This window comes from Cherax quadricarinatus, chromosome 46 (genome assembly GCF_038502225.1).
Source record: "Cherax quadricarinatus isolate ZL_2023a chromosome 46, ASM3850222v1, whole genome shotgun sequence".
NCBI lineage: Eukaryota > Metazoa > Arthropoda > Malacostraca > Decapoda > Parastacidae > Cherax > Cherax quadricarinatus.
This window is the reverse complement of record NC_091337.1, coordinates 29,242,111-29,263,620: the sequence shown is the minus strand read 5'-3', so window position 1 is coordinate 29,263,620 and position 21,510 is coordinate 29,242,111. Positions and strand designations below refer to the sequence as shown.

The 21,510-nt window shown below is 43.0% G+C and overlaps 1 protein-coding gene across 1 annotated transcript in view; it reads left to right on the top strand.

Annotated features, from left to right (window-relative positions):
- LOC128696630 (chondroitin sulfate proteoglycan 4) overlaps positions 1–21,510 on the top strand; it is an 873,169-nt gene that overhangs the window by 664,956 nt on the left and 186,703 nt on the right. The window contains exons 8-9 of the mRNA XM_053787941.2: positions 811–1,069; positions 4,723–4,812. Of these exons, the coding sequence (XP_053643916.2) occupies positions 811–1,069; positions 4,723–4,812 (349 nt within the window). The remainder of the gene's footprint in view (positions 1–810; positions 1,070–4,722; positions 4,813–21,510) is intronic.

Here is a 21,510-nt window from a genome sequence, read left to right as displayed (position 1 = left end):
GTACATTGTTAACATTTAATAACATAATACATATATATATACAAGTAAGTTTGTGTGTATGTGTGTAAGTGCTCCAAGTAGTTCGCTATGTCTCAAGACTCGACTAGACTTAACCAGTGACTGACTAAAAGTCCTCATATAAACTAACTTCTTGACCAACCTGGCAATCAGAACAGCTTGCTTGAACAATAAAACGACTGATAAGCCGAATGGCAATATAACAAGCAACAGTGACACAGAATCAGGAACAAGGAGATAATATAACGACACTAAGTAGAGACCATCTGCAGATCCTCCACAAAAGTCACAAAACTCCCATACTACTGAATCTAAGTTCAGCAGTAGAAAATCCCCGACTGTGACAATACACAGATACCAGTACAAATTAGGTCAGAAGCTACAGCTCAGGACCTGAGTTTCTCAGAGTGTCTATGAGACACACAACCTCAGTACAACGTCGAAAATCACTAAGTCTAGACAATGTTCTGTGAACAGAGTTACACAGAACCAACAACAAGAAAGTGACAGAGACGTTCTTCCAACAAATAATAATATAAAGCAATATATTTATGATTTAGCTAATATCGCAAATATAAGCAATATAAAGCTATATGAACAGGCAATATACATTATATACATTGTGACCCATTCAGGGGTCGCATTAGTGTGTGTGTGTGTGTGTGTGTGTGTGTGTGTGTGTGTGTGTGTGTGTGTGTGTGTGTGTGTGTGTGTGTGTGTGTGTGTCTGTGTAATGGTGGATAAGTCTGTGTAATTATTATAAGCCTCACCACATTCTCTCTCCCTCGCCAGCCTCGAGGGGTGTATCCAGAACGTCAGTATAGGGGAGAGAAGTTTGACTATCAGGGACGCCCAAGTTACGCAGGGCATCAAGGCAGAGTGCCATTGGGCGTACCCATGCCTCAAGAATCCTTGTGTAGACGGGAGTCGGTGTATTCAGGAAGGCACCGACGGCTTTAAGTGCGAATGTGACCTGGCGCTGTGTGTACGACAGAACTTCACCACCGCCTACAAGGTCTTCACTAAGACTACTCTGCCCTTTGATCTGGAGGTGTGTGCACTGCGGCTGACACCTGTTACTGCTCCTAGTCAAACTTTGTAGCTGCTTTTCTACTTTATAACTTACACTGGTCCAATTATATCCTCATCACTGTTATAAATTTTGTTCAAAATGTCCTGTTTACATTGATTGTAAATAATTCCCTTTTTTGTTCATCTAAAAAAATCTGAACGATATAATTATTTAAGTAACAATGTGTCTGTATATTAGATTTTTATCTTATATTGTTCATTATGCTTCACGTTTATCTCATATACTTTGCCTGTCTTCAAAGTTCCCTCCTCATTTCTCCTTTATGTAAATACATTTTTTTTCAGTCCTGCCTCCTCGTCCTCTATTCCTGTCCCCTCGTATCCGTTATTTTGAACCCCTCTTCTTAGTTGCTGCTACCTTCATCTGTTCCTACTTTTTGATCTTTTGTCCCTGTTCCTCTTTCATGTTTCCGTTAGAAATTCTTTCAGGTTTGTTTTACGCTTTCTTCGGTTATTCCTATCCCTCTCCTCCATTGTTTCGACCACATGCTCCATTATTTTTTACTCCTTTCTTTTTTCGCACTTCGTCGTTTCTTCCACTTTCTCCGTTTGTAAGTTCTCCTCCATTGTTTCTTCTTTGGTGTTTATACCCCTCCTGCGTTACTTCTACCTCATCCTTCGTTATTAGCACTCCTCGGTTTAGGAAACCGAGTCGATAAATTAAAAACTAGTGTATCATTTGGTATGTTTATTCTGGAGACGTTGAGCCAGCCTGTGGCTGCTTCAGTACAATGCAGAGAACGAATGAGCTGAGGGAATGATTACCTCAAACTCCTCATCTTCCACCTTTCTCTGCATTGGACTGAAGAAGCCACTGGCTGGTTAAATATTCCCAGAGTAACGAATGTTGCACAAGTGTCTCATTATAAAAAAGAAGCACAGCAGCAGGTCTACTGGCACATGCTAGATAGGTCCAAATCACACCTATCAACATACACTATTTTTTAAAAACTACACAAGGTTTTAGCTTCAATAATGTTACTCGAGAGTTTGTACCACTCATCCTCAACTGTATTACCAAACTAGTGCTTTCCTATGTCTTTTCAAAACCTCAGTTTTTCCAACTTGAACCCACTGCTGCGATTCCTGTTTTGGGTAAATATTTTTAGTTTGTTATTTTTTACTTTATTTATTCCTGCCCATTTATGCACATCAGTCATATCCCCCTAATTCTACGCCTTTCTAGAGAGTGCAGATTTATTGCTGTCAGTCTGTCGTGGTAGGAAAGCTTTCTGACACATGAGATCAACGGTTATCCTTCGCCTTGACTTAAATTTTCATATTGTTCTTTGCTTCTCTTCCTGTACTGTTCCTTGCCTCTCTATATTGTTCCTTTCCTATCTTCCTATACTGTTCCTTGCCCCTCTTCCTGTACTGTTCCTTGCCTCTCTATATTGTTCCTTTCCTATCTTCCTATACTGTTCCTTGCCCCTCTTCCTGTACTGTTCCTTGCCTCTCTGTATTGTTCCTTTCCTATCTTCCTATACTGTTTCTTGCCCGTCATCCTGTACTGTTCCTTGCCTCTCTATATTGTTCCTTTCCTATCTTCCTATACTGTTCCTTGCCCCTCTTCCTGTACTGTTCCTTGCCTCTCTGTATTGTTCCTTTCCTATCTTCCTATACTGTTCCTTGCCCCTCTTCCTGTACTGTTCCTTGCCTCTCTATATTGTTCCTTTCCTATCTTCCTATACTGTTTCTTGCCCCTCTTCCTGTACTGTTCCTTGCCTCTCTATATTGTTCCTTTCCTATCTTCCTATACTGTTCCTTGCCCCTCTTCCTGTACTGTTCCTTGCCTCTCTGTATTGTTCCTTTCCTATCTTCCTATACTGTTTCTTGCCCCTCATCCTGTACTGTTCCTTGCCTCTCTATATTGTTCCTTTCCTATCTTCCTATACTGTTCCTTGCCCCTCTTCCTGTACTGTTCCTTGCCTCTCTGTATTGTTCCTTTCCTATCTTCCTATACTGTTCCTTGCCCCTCTTCCTGTACTGTTCCTTGCCTCTCTATATTGTTCCTTTCCTATCTTCCTATACTGTTCCTTGCCCCTCTTCCTGTACTGTTCCTTGCCTCTCTGTATTGTTCCTTTCCTATCTTCCTATACTGTTCCTTGCCCCTCTTCCTGTACTGTTCCTTGCCTCTCTATATTGTTCCTTTCCTATCTTCCTATACTGTTCCTTGCCATTCTTTTTATAATGTTCATTGCCGCTCTTTCTTTACTATTCTTTGGCTCAGTTCCATTACTTTCCTCTGACATTGTTACTTGATCACTCTCACTCTGCACAGTTACTTGACCACTCTGCACAGTCACTTGACCACTCTACACAGTTACTTGACCACTCTGCACAGTTACTTGACCACTCAGCACAGTTACTTGACCACTCTGCACAGTCACTTGACCACTCTACACAGTTACTTGACCACTCTGAACAGTTACTTGACCACTCTGCACAGTCACTTGACCACTCTGCACAGTTACTTGGCCACTCTGAACAGTTACTTGCACAGTTACTTGACCACTCTGCACAGTTACTTGGCCACTCTGAACAGTTACTTGGCCACTCTGCACAGTTACTTGGCCACTCTGAACAGTTACTTGACCACTCTGCACAGTTACTTGACCACTCTGCACAGTTACTTGACCACTCTGCACAGTTACTTGACCACTCTGCACAGTTACTTGACCACTCTGCACAGTTACTTGACCACTCTGCACAGTTACTTGACCACTCTGAACAGTTACTTGACCACTCTGCACAGTCACTTGACCACTCTGCACAGTCACTTGACCACTCTGCACAGTCACTTGACCACTCTGCACAGTCACTTGACCACTCTGCACAGTCACTTGACCACTCTGCACAGTCACTTGACCACTCTGCACAGTTACTTGACCACTCTGAACAGTTACTTGACCACTCTGCACAGTCACTTGACCACTCTGCACAGTCACTTGACCACTCTGCACAGTCACTTGACCACTCTGCACAGTCACTTGACCACTCTGCACAGTCACTTGACCACTCTGCACAGTCACTTGACCACTCTGCACAGTCACTTGACCACTCTACACAGTTACTTGACCACTCTGCACAGTTACTTGACCACTCTGCACAGTCACTTGACCACTCTGCACAGTCACTTGACCACTCTACACAGTTACTTGACCACTCTACACAGTTACTTGACCACTCTGAACAGTTACTTGACCACTCTGCACAGTCACTTGACCACTCTGCACAGTCACTTGACCACTCTGCACAGTCACTTGACCACTCTGCACAGTCACTTGACCACTCTGCACAGTCACTTGACCACTCTGCACAGTCACTTGACCACTCTACACAGTTACTTGACCACTCAGTACAGTTACTTGACCACTCTGCACAATTACTTGACCACTCTGCACAGTTACTTGACCACTCTGCACAGTTACTTGACCACTCTGCACAATTACTTGACCACTCTGCACAGTTACTTGACCACTCCGCACAATTACTTGATCACTCTGCACAGTTACTTGACCACTCTACAGAGCTACTTGACCAACTCTGCACAGTTACTTGGCCTACTGCACAGTTACTTGTTCCTCTCATGAAGTTTTATTTATGTTTCAGGTACTGAGGTTGACTCCCATGGAGGTGCAGGAAGGCGGCCAGGAGCTTGTAACCTCACAACACCTTAACCTTGTACTAGACTACGAGAAGGTCAGCACCAGTTATTCTCTTATTATCCTATTATATGTAAGAGGAAAGTGTGTGTGTGTGTGTGTGTGTGTGTGTGTGTGTGTGTGTGTGTGTGTGTGTGTGTGTGTGTGTGTGTGTGTGTGTGTGTGTGTGTGTGCGCGCGAAAGTGTACTCACCATTTCACCTAATTTTGGTAGTAGGGGTCGATTCATAACTCCTGCACCAGCCTCTTTCTTCACTGGTCGCTACTAGGTCACTCTTCCTGCTCCATGAGCTTTATCATACCTCCTTTTAAAGCTATGTATGGGTCCTGCCACCTCTACATCACTTCCCAGACTATTCCACTTCTTGAAAACTCTGTGACTAAAGAAATACTTCCTAACATCAGTGTGTTTCATCCAAGTCTTCAACTTCCAACTGTGGCCCCTTTTTGTTGTGTCCCATCTCTGGAACATCCTGTCTCTGTCTACCTTGTCGATTCTTCTCAGTATTTCATATGTCGTTATCATAACCCTGCTATCTCTTCTGTATTCCAGTGTCGTCAGGTCGATTTCCCTTAACCTCCCCTCGTAGGACATACCCTTTAGCTCCGGGACTATTCTTGTTGTAAACCTTTGCACTTTCTCTACTTTCCTTACATACTTGGCTAGGTTTGGGTTCCAAACTGGCGGTTCATACTCCAATGTAGGCGTAACGTACACGGTGTACAGGGTCCTGCATGATTCCTTATTAAGTTTTTCGAATGCTGTTCTTAGGTTTGCTATGCGCCCGTATGCTGCAGCAGGTATTTGGTTGATGTGCGCCTCAGGAGATGTGCCCAGTGTCATACTCACCCAAAGATCCTTTTTCTTGAGTGAGGTTTGCAGTCTCTGACCCCCTAGACTACTCCATCTGTGGTCTTCTTTACCTTTTCCCAATCTTCATGACTTTGCACTTGGTGGGGTTGAACACCAGGAGCCAGTTTCTGGACCAGGCCAGCCTGCCCAGGTCCTATTGTAGTTCTGCCTAGTCCTTGTCTGATTGAATTCTTCTCATAAACTTCACAACATCTGCAATCAGAGACATTTCTCAGTCTATTCCTTCTGTCATGTCGTTAACAAATACCAGGAACAGTACCGGTCCTATGACTGATCCCTGTGGAACCCCGCTCGTCACAGGCGCCCACTCTGACACCACGCCACTTACCATGACTCGCTGTTGTCTTTCTGGCAGTGCCTTCCCTGTTATCCCTGCCTGGTCCTCCAGCTTTTGCACTAATCTTTTGCGTGGGACTGTGTCAAACGCCTTCTTACAGTTCAAGAAAATGCAGTCTACCCACCCCACTCTCTCGTGTGTTACTGCTGTCACCCTGTCATAGAACTCCTGTAGGTTTGTGACACAGGATTTTCCATCCCTGAAACCATGCTGGCTATCATTGATAAGCTCATTACTTTCTAGGTGCTCCACCACTCTCCTCCTGATAATCTTTTCCATGACGTTGCATACTATACGTGTCAGTAACACTGGTCTGTAGTTTAATACTTCGTGTCTGTCTCCTTTTGTCAAAAATTTGGACTACATTTGCTGTCTTCCACTCCTCAGTTGTGGAAAATGTGTTTAAGATTGTTAGTGGTACACAAAACGCTTATGCTTCCTCTCTCAGGGGAGACATGTTATCTGAAGCAGGTACACTCCTACTGAATGAGGAGCCCAGTAGTAAGGAGACAGGCCCTATCAGGAATGTAGGGGGAGACCTGTTGGGAGCAGGGATAGCAGTAAGGGAGGGGGGAGAAGGTGGAGAAAGGGACAGGTCTCATGCAGAGGCACAACCATGCCACCAAGAGTTACAGGAGAAAATAATGGCCATGTACAAATGGGACCCAGAGGCACAGAGGGAAAGGCAATATGAGGAGGAGAGGGAGAAGTCAGTGTTTATTCATGGGCTTCAGGAGAGTGAAAGGAGGGCACACAATGAAAGATGGCAGGAAGAAAAATGAGAGATTGAAAACATCATGAAAGATATAGGTGAAGAGGACATGACTGAGATAGTAAACTTTCAGAGAATAGGAGGGTACTTGAAAGGGAGAAATCGTCCAGTCAAACTGATTTTCACAAGAGAAATGGTTCAGAACAGGATCCTGAAAGAGAAATCATGGCTGAAGATATCATCAACTTACAAGAGGGTGTTCCTAGATCACGACAGAACAAGAACGTAATGACAGCAGCTGAGAGAGAAGATACAGAAACGAAAGGGTATAGGGCGAGAGACAAGGAGAGAGTCATCAAAGGACAACCAGAGAAGGGCAGAGCAACAAGTGCAAGCACAAACAGAACCATCCCCAGAACCCCACAACCAAACATGCAACCCCAACCCAACCCAGAGTCCACACTTACAGCCCCCACCTCACACTACCCTGTAGAATCCCATAGCACACTGCCAGATCCTCCACCCCCAAAAAACCACCCAGAACTGAGTGTTGGAGAGGAACCTGAAGGTATGGTACACCAGTGCAGATGGAATAATGAATAAGTGGGAGGAGTGGCATGAAAGAGTCAAAGAGGCATCACCAGACATCATAGCTCTCACAGAAACCAAGCTCATAGGAATAACAGATGCCATCTTTCAAACTGGATATCAGATCCTGAGGAAAGACAGAGGGAACAGAGGGGAAGGAGTGGCACTGCTCATCAAAAAAAAAATGGGATTTTGATGAGCTGGAGAAAGGAGACAGAAGTGAGAGACTACACAATAGGAACACTTCAGTCTGGAGGTCCAATAGTGGCAATTGCAGTGATGTACAACCCAACACCGAACAGCAGGAGGCTAAGGCAGGAATATGAAGAGATTAATAGAGCGATGGTTGACACACTGGCTGCAGTGGCCAGAAGGGCTCATGCGTGCAAGGCAAAGCTGCTGATTGAGGGTGACTTCAATCACAAGGAATGTGACTGGGAGAACCTGGAGCCACATGGGTGCCCAGAAACGTGGAGGGCTAAGATGATGGAGGTGGTATTGGAAAACCTCATGTACCAACATGTAAGGCACACTACCAGAGAGAGAGAGAGAGAAGAGAGGATGAACCAGCGAGAGTGGACCTAGTATTCACCTTGAGGAGTGCAGACATTGAGGACATCACATATGAAAGACTCACCATGGCCAGTGATCATGTAGTTCTGAGTTTTGAATACATAGTAGAGTTACAAGTGGAGAGAGAAGCAGGAAGGGCTGTATGCATGAAGCCAAACTACAAGAAAGAGAACTACACAAGCATGAAGAATTTCCTGCACAGGGTTCAGTGGGACAGAGAACTGGCAATGAAGTCAGTAAACAAGATAATGGAATATGTGACAACAATATGCAATGAATCTGAGTAGAGGTTTGTACCCAAGGGTAACAGAAATAACGTGAAAGCCAGGGTGAGGCCTTGGTTCACCCAAAAATATAGAGACCAAAACCAAGTGTGCTAGAGAACGCCAAATCTGATCCAAAGCTATTGTGCAGCCACATCAGGAGGAAAAAGACAAGTCAAGGACCAGTTGATAAGGCTGAGGAATGAAGGGGATTTCACATGAAAAGACCGTGACATAACATATGTGAGGAGCTCAACACAAGGTTCAAAGAAGTGTTCACAGAGGAGACAGAATGAACTCCAGAGAGACATAGATGTGGGATACACCAAGTGTTAGACACAATACATAGAACCGAGGAAGAAGAGGCTTTTAAGTGAGCTGGATACCTCAGAGGCGATGGGGCTGGATAACATCTCTCCATAGGTACTGAGAGAGGGAGAAGAGGCACTGTGTGTACCACTAACAACAATCTTCAACACATCTATCGAAACAGTACGACTACCTGAGGTATGGAAGACAGCAGACGTAGTCCCTATTTTTAAAAGAGAGACAGACACAAAGCATTAAACTACAGACCAGCGTCACTGACATGTATAGTATGCAAAGTGATGGAGAAGATTATCAGAAGAGTGGTGGAACACCTAGAAAGGAACGATCTCATCAACAGCAGCCAACATGGTTTCAGGGATGGGAAATCCTGCGTCACAAACCTACTGAAGTTCTATGACAGGGTGACAGCAGTAAGACAAGAGAGAGAGGGGTGGGTGGATTGCTCATGAAGCTCATGTAGCATGAAGAGTGACCCAGCAGCGGCCAGTAAGAGGCGGGGCCAGGAGCTATGACTCGACCCCTGCAACCACAACTAGGTGAGTACAATTAGGAGAGTGCAGACACACAGACAGACACACTACAGAGACTACAAACCTCACTCAAGGAAAAAGATCTTGGGGTGAGTATAACACCAGGCACATCTCCTGAAGCGCACATCAACCAAATAACTGCTGCAGCATATGGGCGCCTAGCAAACCTCAGAACAGCATTCCGACATCTTAATAAGGAATCATTCAGGACCCTGTACACCGTGTACGTTTGGCCCGTATTGGAGTATGCGGCACCAGTTTGGAACCCACACCTAGCCAAGCAAGTAAACTAGAGAAAGTGCAAAGGTTTGCAACAAGACTAGTCCCAGAGCTAAGAGGTATGTCTTACGAGGAGAGGTTAAGGGAAATCAACCTGACGACACTGGAGGACAGGAGAGATAGGGGGGACATGATAACGACTTACAAAATACTGAGAGGAATTGACAAGGTGGACAAAGACAGGATGTTCCAGAGACTGAACACAGCAACACGGGGGCACAGTTGGAAGCTGAAGACACACATAAATCACAGGGATGTTAGGAAGTATTTCTTCAGCCACAGAGTAGTCAGAAGTGGAATAGTTTAGGAAGCGATGTAGTGGAGGCACGAGCCATACATAGCTTTAAGCAGAGGTACGATAAAGCTCATGGTTCAGGGAGAGTGACCTAGTAGCGACCAGTGAAGAGGCGGGGCCAGGAGCTCGGACTCGACCCCTGCAACCTCAACTAGGTGAGTACAACTAGGTGAGTACACACACACACACACACACACACACACACACACACACTTAGGAAGCCACACTTGGTCAAGCACGTCAAGAAATTAGAGAAAGTGCAAAGGTTTGCAACAACACTAGACCCAGAGCTAAGGCAAATGCCCTACGAAGGAAGATTAATGGAAATTCTCCTCTCGATACTGGAGTACAGGAGAATTAGGGGAGATATGATAACGTCATATAAAATACTGTAAGGAATTGACAAGGTGGACAAAGACAGGATGTGCCATAGATATGAGACAGAAACAAGGGGTGTCACAATTGGAAGTTGATGACTCCGATGGGTCAAAGGGATGTTAGGAAGTATTTCTTAAGTCATAGAGTTATCAGGAAGTGGAATAGCCTAGAAAGTGATGTAATGGAGGCAAGAACCATACTTAGTTTTAAGACGAAGTTTGATAAAGCTCATGGAGCATTGAGGGAGAGGACTTAGTAGCAATCATTGAAGAGGTGGGGCGCAAACTATGACTCGACCCCTGCATCCATAACTAGGTAAGCACACACACACACATGCACAAAGGCACACATACACAGATACACACACAGGGCGACTACCTGAGGTATGGAAGACAGCAAATGTAGTCCCAATCTTTAAAAATGGAGACTGACACAAAAGAGGAAAAGAGTGGTGGAGCACCTAGAAAGAAATAAGCATATCAACGACAACCAGCATGGTTTCAGGGACGGGAAAATCCTGTATCACAATCCTACTGGAATTGTATGACGGGGTGACAGCAGTAAAAGAAGAGAGAGAGGGGTGGGTAGATTACGTTTTCTTGGACTATAAGAAGGCTTTTGGCACATTTACACACAATAGATTAGTGCAAAAGCTGGAAGATCAGGCAGGTATAACAGGAAAGACACTGCAATGGATAAGGGAATACTAGCTGGGAAGACATCAGTGAGTCATGGTGCGTGGCGAGGTGTCAGATTTGGCGCCTGTGACGAGCGGGGTTCCACAGGGGTCAGTCCTAGGACCGGTACTGTTTCTGGTATATGTGAACATGAAAGAAGGAATAGACTCAGAAGTGTTCCTGTTTGCAGATGATGTGAAGTTGATGAGAAGAATTCAATCGGACGAGGGCCAGGTAGAACTACAAAGGAATCTGGACAAGCTGCAGGCCTGGTCCAGCAACTGGCTCCTAAAGTTCAACCCCACCAAGTGCAAAGTCATGGAGATTCGGGAAGGGCAAAGAAGACCGCAGACGGAGTACAGTCTAGGGGCTAGAGAATACAAACTTCGCTCAAGGAAAAGGATTTTGGTGTGAGTATAACACCGGGTACATCTCCTGAGGCGCACATCAATCAGAGAACTGCTGCAGTATATGGGCGCCAAGCAAACCTAAGAGCAGCATTCCGACATCTCAATAAGGAATCGTTCTAGACCCTGTACACCGTGTATGTCAGACTTATTTTGGAGTATACAGCACCAGTTTTGAACCCACACCTAGCCAAGCACGTAAAAAAAATAGAGAAATTGCAAAGGTTTGCAACAAGATTAGTCCCGGAGCTAAGGGGTATGTCCTACGAGGAGAGGTTAAGGGAAATCAATCTGAAGACACTGGAGGACAGGAGAGATAGCGGGAATATGATAACGAGATATAAAATACCGAGAGGAATTGACAAGGTGGACAGAGACAGGATGTTCCAGAGATTGGACACAGTAAGAAGGCAGGAAGTTGAAGAGCCAGATGATTCACAGGGATGTTAGGAAGTATTTCCTCAGTCACAGAGTTGTCAGGCAGTGGAATAGTTTGGAAAATGAGGTAGTGAAAGGCACGATCCATACATAGCTTTAAGAAAAGCTATGACAAAACTCACAGAGCAGGGAGTAGGTGACCCAATAGCGCCAAGTGAAGAGGCGGTGCCAAGAGCTTTGAGTCGACCCCTGCAACCTCAAGTAGGTGAGTACAATTAGGTGAGTACACACACAAACGCCAAGTGTCTATTGACAAGGGTCTTTGACAACTAGTAACTAACACTCACACACAGACAAGCACACGCACATGCACACCTCGCACTCGCACTCACACTCACGCCCACACTCACACCCACACCCACACCCACACACTCTCTCTCACTATTCCCAAACTCATGCTTGTGCCATTCCATGGGACACCAGAATTCGAATCACAACGGCAGACTTGTATTTAGGCTGTCAAAAGAGTATCAGTAATTCAACTCCACAACACTGTTTTACCACCTTCAGAGAACCTGAATATTCTTATTAATAAACCCTCAAAATGTGTGCGGAGAGAAAAAAGCTGATGATCAGCGTGTGAGGTAAACACGATGGTAACGATGTAGTTGAGGTTACACAACAGAATTTGCTCCCAAAGAGCATTAGAAGATAAGTGAACAATAATGGGAACTTATCGTTGATGGCCTAAGAGGAAGGTTTAATGATTAACTGAATGGAAAATAAAACGATATGTGTAATATGAAAGAAAAATTGCAAATGTTGAAGGAGGATATAGTCGAGATGAGGCTGGAATTGGGAAATATGAGAAGGAGAAGTGACTCTGGGGAGTGAACGACTCAGGCAGAGAGATGGGACCCTGGACGGAAAATGTAGAAGAGAAAACTTGACTATATGACTAATGACAAAGGAGAGCAACGGATTAAATTATAGGAGAGAGAAAGATGGAGATGAACTAAGAAGTGAACCGGAGCGAGGCTGTTATGCCAGCTTGTTTAAATGAAGAGAAGTAATTATAGGCACAGAAATCCATATAACTTGACTCACATTTCTAAAAGTCTGGAAATATGTCAAGAAACTAAAGTCACAGGTCGGACTGTTACACAAAACTAAAGTCATGCAAAATGATCTTAAATACAAAAATGAATTTGGACTAAAATATCCAGTCTCTGCAAAATATTTATATGAAGAGACAAAATTTACAAAAAAAAATAAAGTTCCTGAAGAGGACACTAATGAATAAGCATATGGAAAGGACTAAGATATCCATGGAAATACTAAGAGGAGATACAAACAAAATCGTGAGAACAGAAAGTGGTCTTTAGCACCCCATTTTCCCTACCATATATGAGCAACGCCTTCCTTTACTCCTTTAAGGTCCGGCAGATGTGTGGAATGATCGTGCATTTTGAGATAAAAGCATGAAACTCAGTAGATTTGTTTTATAGACATAAGGTCGTATAAGGAGAGTGCAACCACTGTGATTCTCAACCCGTGCGTCTGTGACAGTCATTTTTCAGTGAAAGTGTACCATACAAGTCATTGGTTACATGCATTTTACCAATGCTGATGTGTAACGCTGCCCAACATTTGATTTCCAGTGAGCTGTTTTTTGGTTGCATTCCCTGATTTATAGAAAAATTTGGAAGCGGGCCAGAATATGCTTTTTTCATATCTTTTTATACTGATGACATCAGATGCAACCGCAGAATGGCAATAATTAATGAACTTAGAATGAGTAATGCAGTAATAATATAAACTCGAAGAAAACCTAAGAAGTATTTGATGACTTTATCACTGCATAAATAAGATTTTTAAACAATCTTAAACTTGCTACACGCGAGGAAGACCTCGATAATACACACTTCTGAAACTTATAGATGTGAACCCGAACTCTGATGAACATATTATTCATGAAGTTCCAAGAAAACTGCAACTTCTCCAATAGTTGAATCATTAAAATACTTTTAATATACTGAAGACAACGTTATGATTGTAATACTAAGAACAAAGGAAACCCACTATATTCGGCAGCCTTTACATTTGCATAGGCCGTTGCAGGGCAAGGTTTCTCCAATACATCTGCAGTGCCCTGCACTAACTTTAGTACATTCCGGCAGGCTACCCCAGCTGGTGACACCGTCATCCATCATACCCACCACGTATCATCGATCATCCAACTGAAGTCATCTAGACTGGGAAGGTAGGAATTCTTAATCAAGGCCTCTCTCTATACATGTCCTGCCATAACTGAAGCATGGTGGATGTGTCACTGAAGAGCTGTATCGGGGTAATGCTTTATATTTGCTACCCCTTTTGAGAGATCATGAATCATTTAGCATCATTTATAGTGACTACTGTGCTGTTGAAATTGTGAATTAAAACCATTCAGTAATTGTCAAGGCCTTTGTAACATTAGAAGGGAATGAGGTGTTGCTTACTACACCTAACACAATCATTTGAACTGTGGGCATTTTTCAAGGCATTTCACGTCTCTGATCTGCCCTTTACATTGAAACATAGTGTGGCGTCACATCCTGTGAGGGCATGGAAAGCAGGCAGTGCATACCATTTATTTTCATCATAATGAGCACAACTGCTCTTGTCGATGAAATAATTCCTATTGGCTTGACTAATTCTTACTTTTTACTCAAATGAGTGAGTCTTCCTAGAGAATGGTAGCAGTTTCGCGTCTGAGAGAAGTTGGTGGATGATTTCTCGACAGGTCACTGACTTCTAATATCCATTACCAGGAAAAAATATTCCAGTACATTTACTGACTGGATAAGCAGACCTTAGGATGAGGGTGAGTGCACGGGACCTTGATACAACACTTAAACAAGGTCTTCAACTTTATGACCACACACAAGCCTTTAATGAGGCAACACTATACTTCTACCCGAGTTATGTAAAATATGGATTGTAGTGTACTTAATGAATAAGTTTTAAGCTGTTACAAATGCAATATCTGTTAGAATTTCTATCTACCGGAGAATACTAGGTCAACCTATTGATATTTCTCTTAGCATCTAGCTTGTCTCTGGTTTTGTAGTAATTGTTGCTAGTAATATTTCTAAACCACTTATTCTCCACCGTACTGATATTTTTAAGAGCAATTTTTCTTGTTGGGTTCATGATAAGCAATATTTTTAGCATCAGGATCTCATGAATTGCATTGCGATGCAATGGACAGAAACCAACAAATGAAAGTTTAAGAACTTTAAAGAAACAAAAATTTAACTAAGGGTAAATAACTGAATAATACTCAGAGCATTAATTAATGTAATGATGTAATTTAATAATGATTTATCAATATATCTGTACAGAGTTATCTTTGCATTTTGCATACTGTACAGTAATATACTTCTAGTGATCAAGTGTACCATCTGGTCCATTACTGTGCTGCATTGTACTGAAAAGTATTAGAATATGTAATGTGTGTAATGTGCTCGGTAAGAGCACATTACGCACATACACGACACAGCAACTCCTTAAATAAACTGACATCTTACCAGAAGAGCGGCAGAGAGTACAGTTTATATCAACAGTAAAATTACCAGCTCAACAAATAGCAAAACGTACAAAGTATTAATCAGTAGCAGAGCGTCAGGCAGGTGAGGAGACACAAAAACATGGCTAACCGGGGACAATAAATATGTACTGCTTGAAAACTAAACAAAAAAGTCAAAATTATTGAATCTGAGATCAGCAAATTCCAAAGCCGACTACGATAATTTGTAGATGTCAGTCCAGTGTTGGTGTAGAGTTACTCACGTCATGAAGCGTAGTGTCTCATGATGTGTAGATGTCAGTCCAGTGTTGGTGTAGAGTTACTCACGTCATGAAGCGTAGTGTCTCATGATGTGTAGATGTCAGTCCAGTGTTGGTGTAGAGTTACTCACGTCATGAAGCGTAGTGTCTCATGATGTGTAGATGTCAGTCAAGTGTTGGTGTAGAGTTACTCACGTCATGAAGCGTAATGTCTTATGACACAACCTAAAAATTTAAAAATCACTAATTGTAAATAATGCTCTGAGAGGGGCACCGCTGATTATTACATTCATCGGATCCTTTTCCCGATGGGACTTTTAATGTAAGTGCACTTGTTGTGTGTCACGGTATACCACATTCTCGGGTCCTTGTCCATGCTTCGCTGCATAACACTGCAACTTGCATCTACCTGGACAAGTGGTATACAGTTTGCCCTTTGTATCTTTCTCCTTCTCGGCCATTATCTATTCCAGATGTGGCATCTCTGATATCTTCCCTAACTCCTCCTCCTCCGTATTAGGAGATTTTAATGCTTATCATTTCCTCTGGGTGATGGGGGTCTCACTACGACTCTCGTGGCGATCATGTTAGAGGCTCTTCTCACTTCTCTTTCCCTCCCTGTTTTAAATACAGGTTCTCTCACTCATTCGACCCTAGCAATCAAACTCTCTGTTGCATAGATCTCTCAATTTGTTCCTCCTCAATTGCAGTAGACTTTATCTAGTCTGTGCTCCTTGATTTACATGATAGTGATCATTTTCCTATCCTACGTATTCCTGACTTCCTCGCAGACCACTTTGGCGAATTGGGCCGTTTACTCACTTCACTCTTTTTAGTGAAGGACTTTTTTTTTTTTGTCCTCATCTGCTGAACTACAATTATTTTTGTCCTCTGTTTTAACTGCAGCCTCAGAAATGTGTGCCTTGGTGGTCTCCTTCTTGTGCTCGTGCCATACATTTGAAACATGCTACATGGAGTCTATGTTACAACAGCACCACAGAACGACTCCTATATTTCAAGTCACAAAAAGACTACTTTATTTCAAGCAGACGAGGGCGGTTGCCAGACGTGTCATTCGAGATGCTAAACACACTTATTGGCGGAATTAGGTTTCTACCATCATTTTGACTTCCTCTATTAGTGCAGTTTAGAAAAGGTACGGAAATTAAGTGGCAAGTATTCTCCAGATTCGTCTCTCGATGTTGGGATAGTCGGTGTCAGCATTGCAAACGCTCTTGAAGTTGCCAAAGAAATTGGAAATCATCTTGTCAATGTCTCTTAGGGAGCTCCATCTATGACAGTCGTTTCTTTCCTCCAAGTTTGCCAGTGAGTTAGAGCCTTTAGATTTCTTCTAGCAGAGAAGAGTCTCATAATGTGCCTTTTAGGCTTCTAGAACTAGTCAACACTTTCCACTTGCTGATTCTCGGCAGCTGGGCCTGATGGCACCCATATACGTATACTTCAGCATTTACATCCGTTAGCCATCTTAGTTCTTTTTAATCTTATCTGGTTGCAAGGCATTCTTCCTCAGTTGTGGAAAACTGCCATTGTTCTGCTTTTTTGTAAACCGGGCACTTTGGGCTATGATGCCTCGCCCCATAGCTTTCACCAGTGCAGTCTGCATTCTAATGGAAAGTCTAGTAAATAGAAATTTGGTGTGGTATTTAGAGACACACAATAGTCTCTCCACTAGTCAGTTTGGCTTTCGTATGGGTCACTCCACTAGTGACCCCTTACTCTTCTTACATACCTATGTTCATGATGAAATTAAGACACGTGTGCGACATCTGGGTACCTTCATTGTAGACGTTTCGCTATCCAGTGGCTTTATCAATACAAATTCCAGGACATAACTTGAAAACAGTAGAACTATACACAGAAGATGAGGTAATCGGTCCCTTAACCTTGGAGTAGGTGCGAAGAGCACCGTAGTCGTGAAGATTCTGAAGCAGAAGTAAGGCGCCTGACGCTTATATACTAACGTCAGGTGGGAATGGGACGGGTATAAGGCGAGGGCATAGCCACTGGTAGGCGGGATTCCCCAGTGGAAGTAGGTCCTACCCAAAGAGATGGGTTAGTTGTAGTAGTAGTCGTTAAGGTTATGTACATGTCCTCAGAATCAAGATTCCATGATGTTGCAGTGTCAGACAAGTTGTACAAGAATGGTATACAATACCGACAAGATGAAATTAAGACACATGTGAGGGACTGATTACCTTATCTTCTGTACATAGATCTACTGTCAAGTTATGTCCTGGAATTTGTATTGATAAAGCCACTGGATGTTGAAACGTTTACAATAATGATTCCCAGATGTTGCACATATGTCTTAATTTCATCTTGTCGGTATTGTATACCATTCTTGTACATACCTAAGTTCATAATGACTTTGCTAGTAACCACTCGTTATCACAGTCTATTTTCACCTTGAAAAGGCATATGACACTACTTGGAGATATCGCATCTTGGCCCAAACCCATTCTCTAGGCATCTGAGGGAATCTGCCACTTATCCTTAACTTCATATCTGAGAGACATTTCCGTTCCCCATACTTTGTCCAAGATGAGGGTGTCCCGCATGGATGTGTCCGTAACACCACTCTTTTTCTACTTGCTGTAAATGATCTGGTATCTGTTCTCCCATCTAATATCTGGTCATCGCTTTATGTTGATGACTTTGCTATGGCATGTGTAGGCACCTACTGTCCTTTAGCAGAATGCTGTCAACCATGTTTCCCATTGGGCCATTACTCATGGGTTTAAATATTCTGGTGCTAAAATGCACCAGATTACTTTCACCAGACGGTTTGTTGTCCCTGACACTCCATTGTACCTGTATGACTGCTGTATCCCTGAGCGTGATACTGTCAGATTTTTCGTCCTTCTGTTTGATCGCCAGGCTGTCCTGGAAACCTCATTACCTCCCTGAAAGTAACTTGCCATAACCGGCTGAATCCCCTTAAAGCCCTCGCTTATCTTTCGTGGGGGGAAGATCGTCGCACTCTCCTCTGACTGCATTCAGCCCAAATTTTATCAAAACTAGACTACAACAACCAGATATATTCTGCGGCCTCTCCCACAACTCTTTCTAAACTAGATCCAATCCGTTATCAAGAATTATGTTTACGTCTAGGTCCTTTTCGCTCCTCCCCTGTTGATAGCCTATATGCAGAGGCAAATGTTCCATCCTTGAACTATTGTTGTGGTGCCCATTGCCTCCATTGTTTTGTCCGCTCTCATGACCTTCACGATTCTTCTACATACAGGATAGTAACGGATATTTGTAGAGGTCCATTATTTGTTCGCCTCCCCTATTTACTCCGCCCATTTTCTCTTCATATTCACTTGTTCTCGACTTCTTTTTCGTTGCCCCCTTGAGAGGTTCCGACAGTTCAAGTTTGTTCTTCACCACAGTGGCTTCTTGCTCTGGTCCCATTCTCATGCTGTTGCTGTTTACACTGATGGTTCTAAGTTATCTGACGGTAGACTAAGCTAGCACCTTCACAGCTGAATTGTATGCAGTTCTCATAGCAGTTATCTGTATTGTGTCGAGGTGTACCTCATCGTTTGTGGTAGTTACAGATTCCTTTAGATTCCTACCTCTTCCCCTAGTTTTTTGTATACAACTTTGGTTGTACAGCATTTCTAGCAAAAGCAAAGAAACTGTTTCTGCTGGGTACCTGGTCATGTTGATGTTCAGTGCAACGAGTACACAGACACTGCTGCGCGATTTGCAGTACGCGACCTTTTGGTTTCAGATTATTTTGCTGTATTCTCTAGCCAACTTCGCAACCATTGGCAACAACGTTGGACTGAAGTGATTCATAACAAATTACACTCTGTCAAGCTGAGTTTAGGATCCTGGTCTTCTTATTATCATCTATGTCGTGGTTGGGAGACTACACTTTCCCGTCTCACTCATGGGTATCTAATGGAGAGGCGCCCAGTTCCAGTCTGTGAGAATTGTCAGGTTCCACTTTCAGTCTGCCATATTCTGTTAAGACTGTCCAGTCTATCAGCGGGCACGCAGAATTTACCCCTAAAGTCATCACCGCTCTAACACCCTTTATCTTCCCTCCTCGCTGACGGCCCCATCTTTGACACAGACTCCCTCTTTGAATTTTTAACCACAACAGATTTATTACACCTTCGATTATAGTTTCTTCAGCACTCTTCACCGCCCTCACAACCTCTGCCCTGCAGTGCTGCATGATCCTGGTGGCTTAGCACTTAATTTTGATAATTATAATCTTAAAAATTCCCTTTTGGTGTTGGCCACTTCATTTATTTAGGGATTCTTCTAGGAGATATCCTTGTAGGTTTCCCCCTAGTTACCTTTACGAGGTTGTACTTTGATGCTGTTTCATTGTCTCTGTGTTGGAGGTCACTCCACCTCACCCACCTCCACTACAACCTCCACCTCGCCCACCTCCACTACAACCTCCACCCCACACACCTCCACTACAACCTCCACCCCACACACCTCCACTACAACCTCCACCCCACTCACCTCCACAACAAAGTACACCCCCACTACAACCTCCACTCCACTCGCTTCCACAACATCCTCCACCCTACCCATCTTCACTATAACCTCAACCCCACCAACCTCTTCTACAACCTCTCCACCCTACCCCTTCCACTACAACCTCAATCCCCCACTACCACTACCAGCATCACCATCGCAATCTCCACCACAACCAGCACCACAATGTCAACATTTACCACAGCCTCTACTACTACTACTACAAATCATCACCACTACCACCCACAGTTACCACCATCACCACCACCACCACAACCATCGTTACTACCACTATGATAACGAGTTTATGAAAGTGGAACAAATTATAATGACGAGGTTGAGAATAATGGAAAGGAGGGCAGAGTATGTATAATAATATAACCATTAATTTATGTCTGGATTAGGGAATGTAAATAAGTCATATATATAAATAATGAAAAATAGCTGACGCCATATGTAATAAGTAAGTTATAAGACAAATATAATGACCGCAAATGAGAGAATTGAAAACCCAGTACAAACGTGTTCAGTTATAATCCTCCCACAAAACTACAGTATAATATAGTTATTAGGCACAGTAAATAATTTTTCCTAAAAATACAATACTTACACTCTGATAATCCCACTTGCAGGCTATATACCTTAAGAATTTAGAAACTAAGGCAAGAATCAACATTTACACCCCTCATTATTCCACTACAATCTTATGTTAGATACTCATTGGATACACATTCCTGTAGCATCAGGAATGTGTTTCCTCTCCTTCCCTGATGTTTACCTGCCCGTTATACATCTCCAGTGTTAACCACAACCTAGTCAGCGACAAAGGTGTTTATACCTGGAGCTGAGAGCAGCGCACACTGCCTTGATGCTGCCTCACACTGCACTCACAAGTGTCTGCTGCAGTGTCCTAAAATCTTAACCAACATAAAATTTTGTACACAATACTATTGTCCGTTTAGCGCTTTATTTAATAATAATAATAATGTAACTAATATTAAAGCAGCTAATTAATTCCTCTTTAACTATAAATAAAAAAAGAATATTTGCAGAATTTTTAATGTTCGTAAATATAAACTGATCTTGTAAAACATAAAATATATTTTTATCCCGAAAATTCATTTCTATCGCATCCTTCTCTGATTTTCTTAACATAACTTATTTAAAAATATATTTTTATACCCATGCCTATCAAGATCTGGTGGTTAACGCTCTCGCTTCACACGACGAGGGTCTGGGTTCGATTCCCAGCCAGAGTAGAAACATTGGACGTGTTTCTTTCCACCTGTTGTCTATGTTCCCCATCAGTAAAATGGGTACCTGGGTGTTAGTCGACTGGTGTGGGTCGCATCCTGGGACACTGACCTAAGGAGGCCTGGTCACAGACCGGGCCGCGGGGACGTTGACCCCCGGAACTCTCTCCAGGTAAACTCCAGGTAAACACGGTTTTAGAACTGGATTATCATGCCTGCCACAGCTGCTGAACCACTAAGACAATTTCAGAGGAGATGGAAGAATACCACAGATACACAGATTATGCAAATCCGTTTGACAAATGCAATCATAGGGTGATGGCACACAAAATGACAGACATTTGCTTTGCAGGGAAGGCAGGCAGATGGATTTTCTGATATATGTAACACAAAGAATAGGTTTTTTTTTGCGTCATTTCTATTTTTAATAATAATTTAGTCATAATGATCTCTATCTCTTGGGCCCTAAATCATAGCTTAACTGGAGTTTACCTGGAGAGGGTTTCG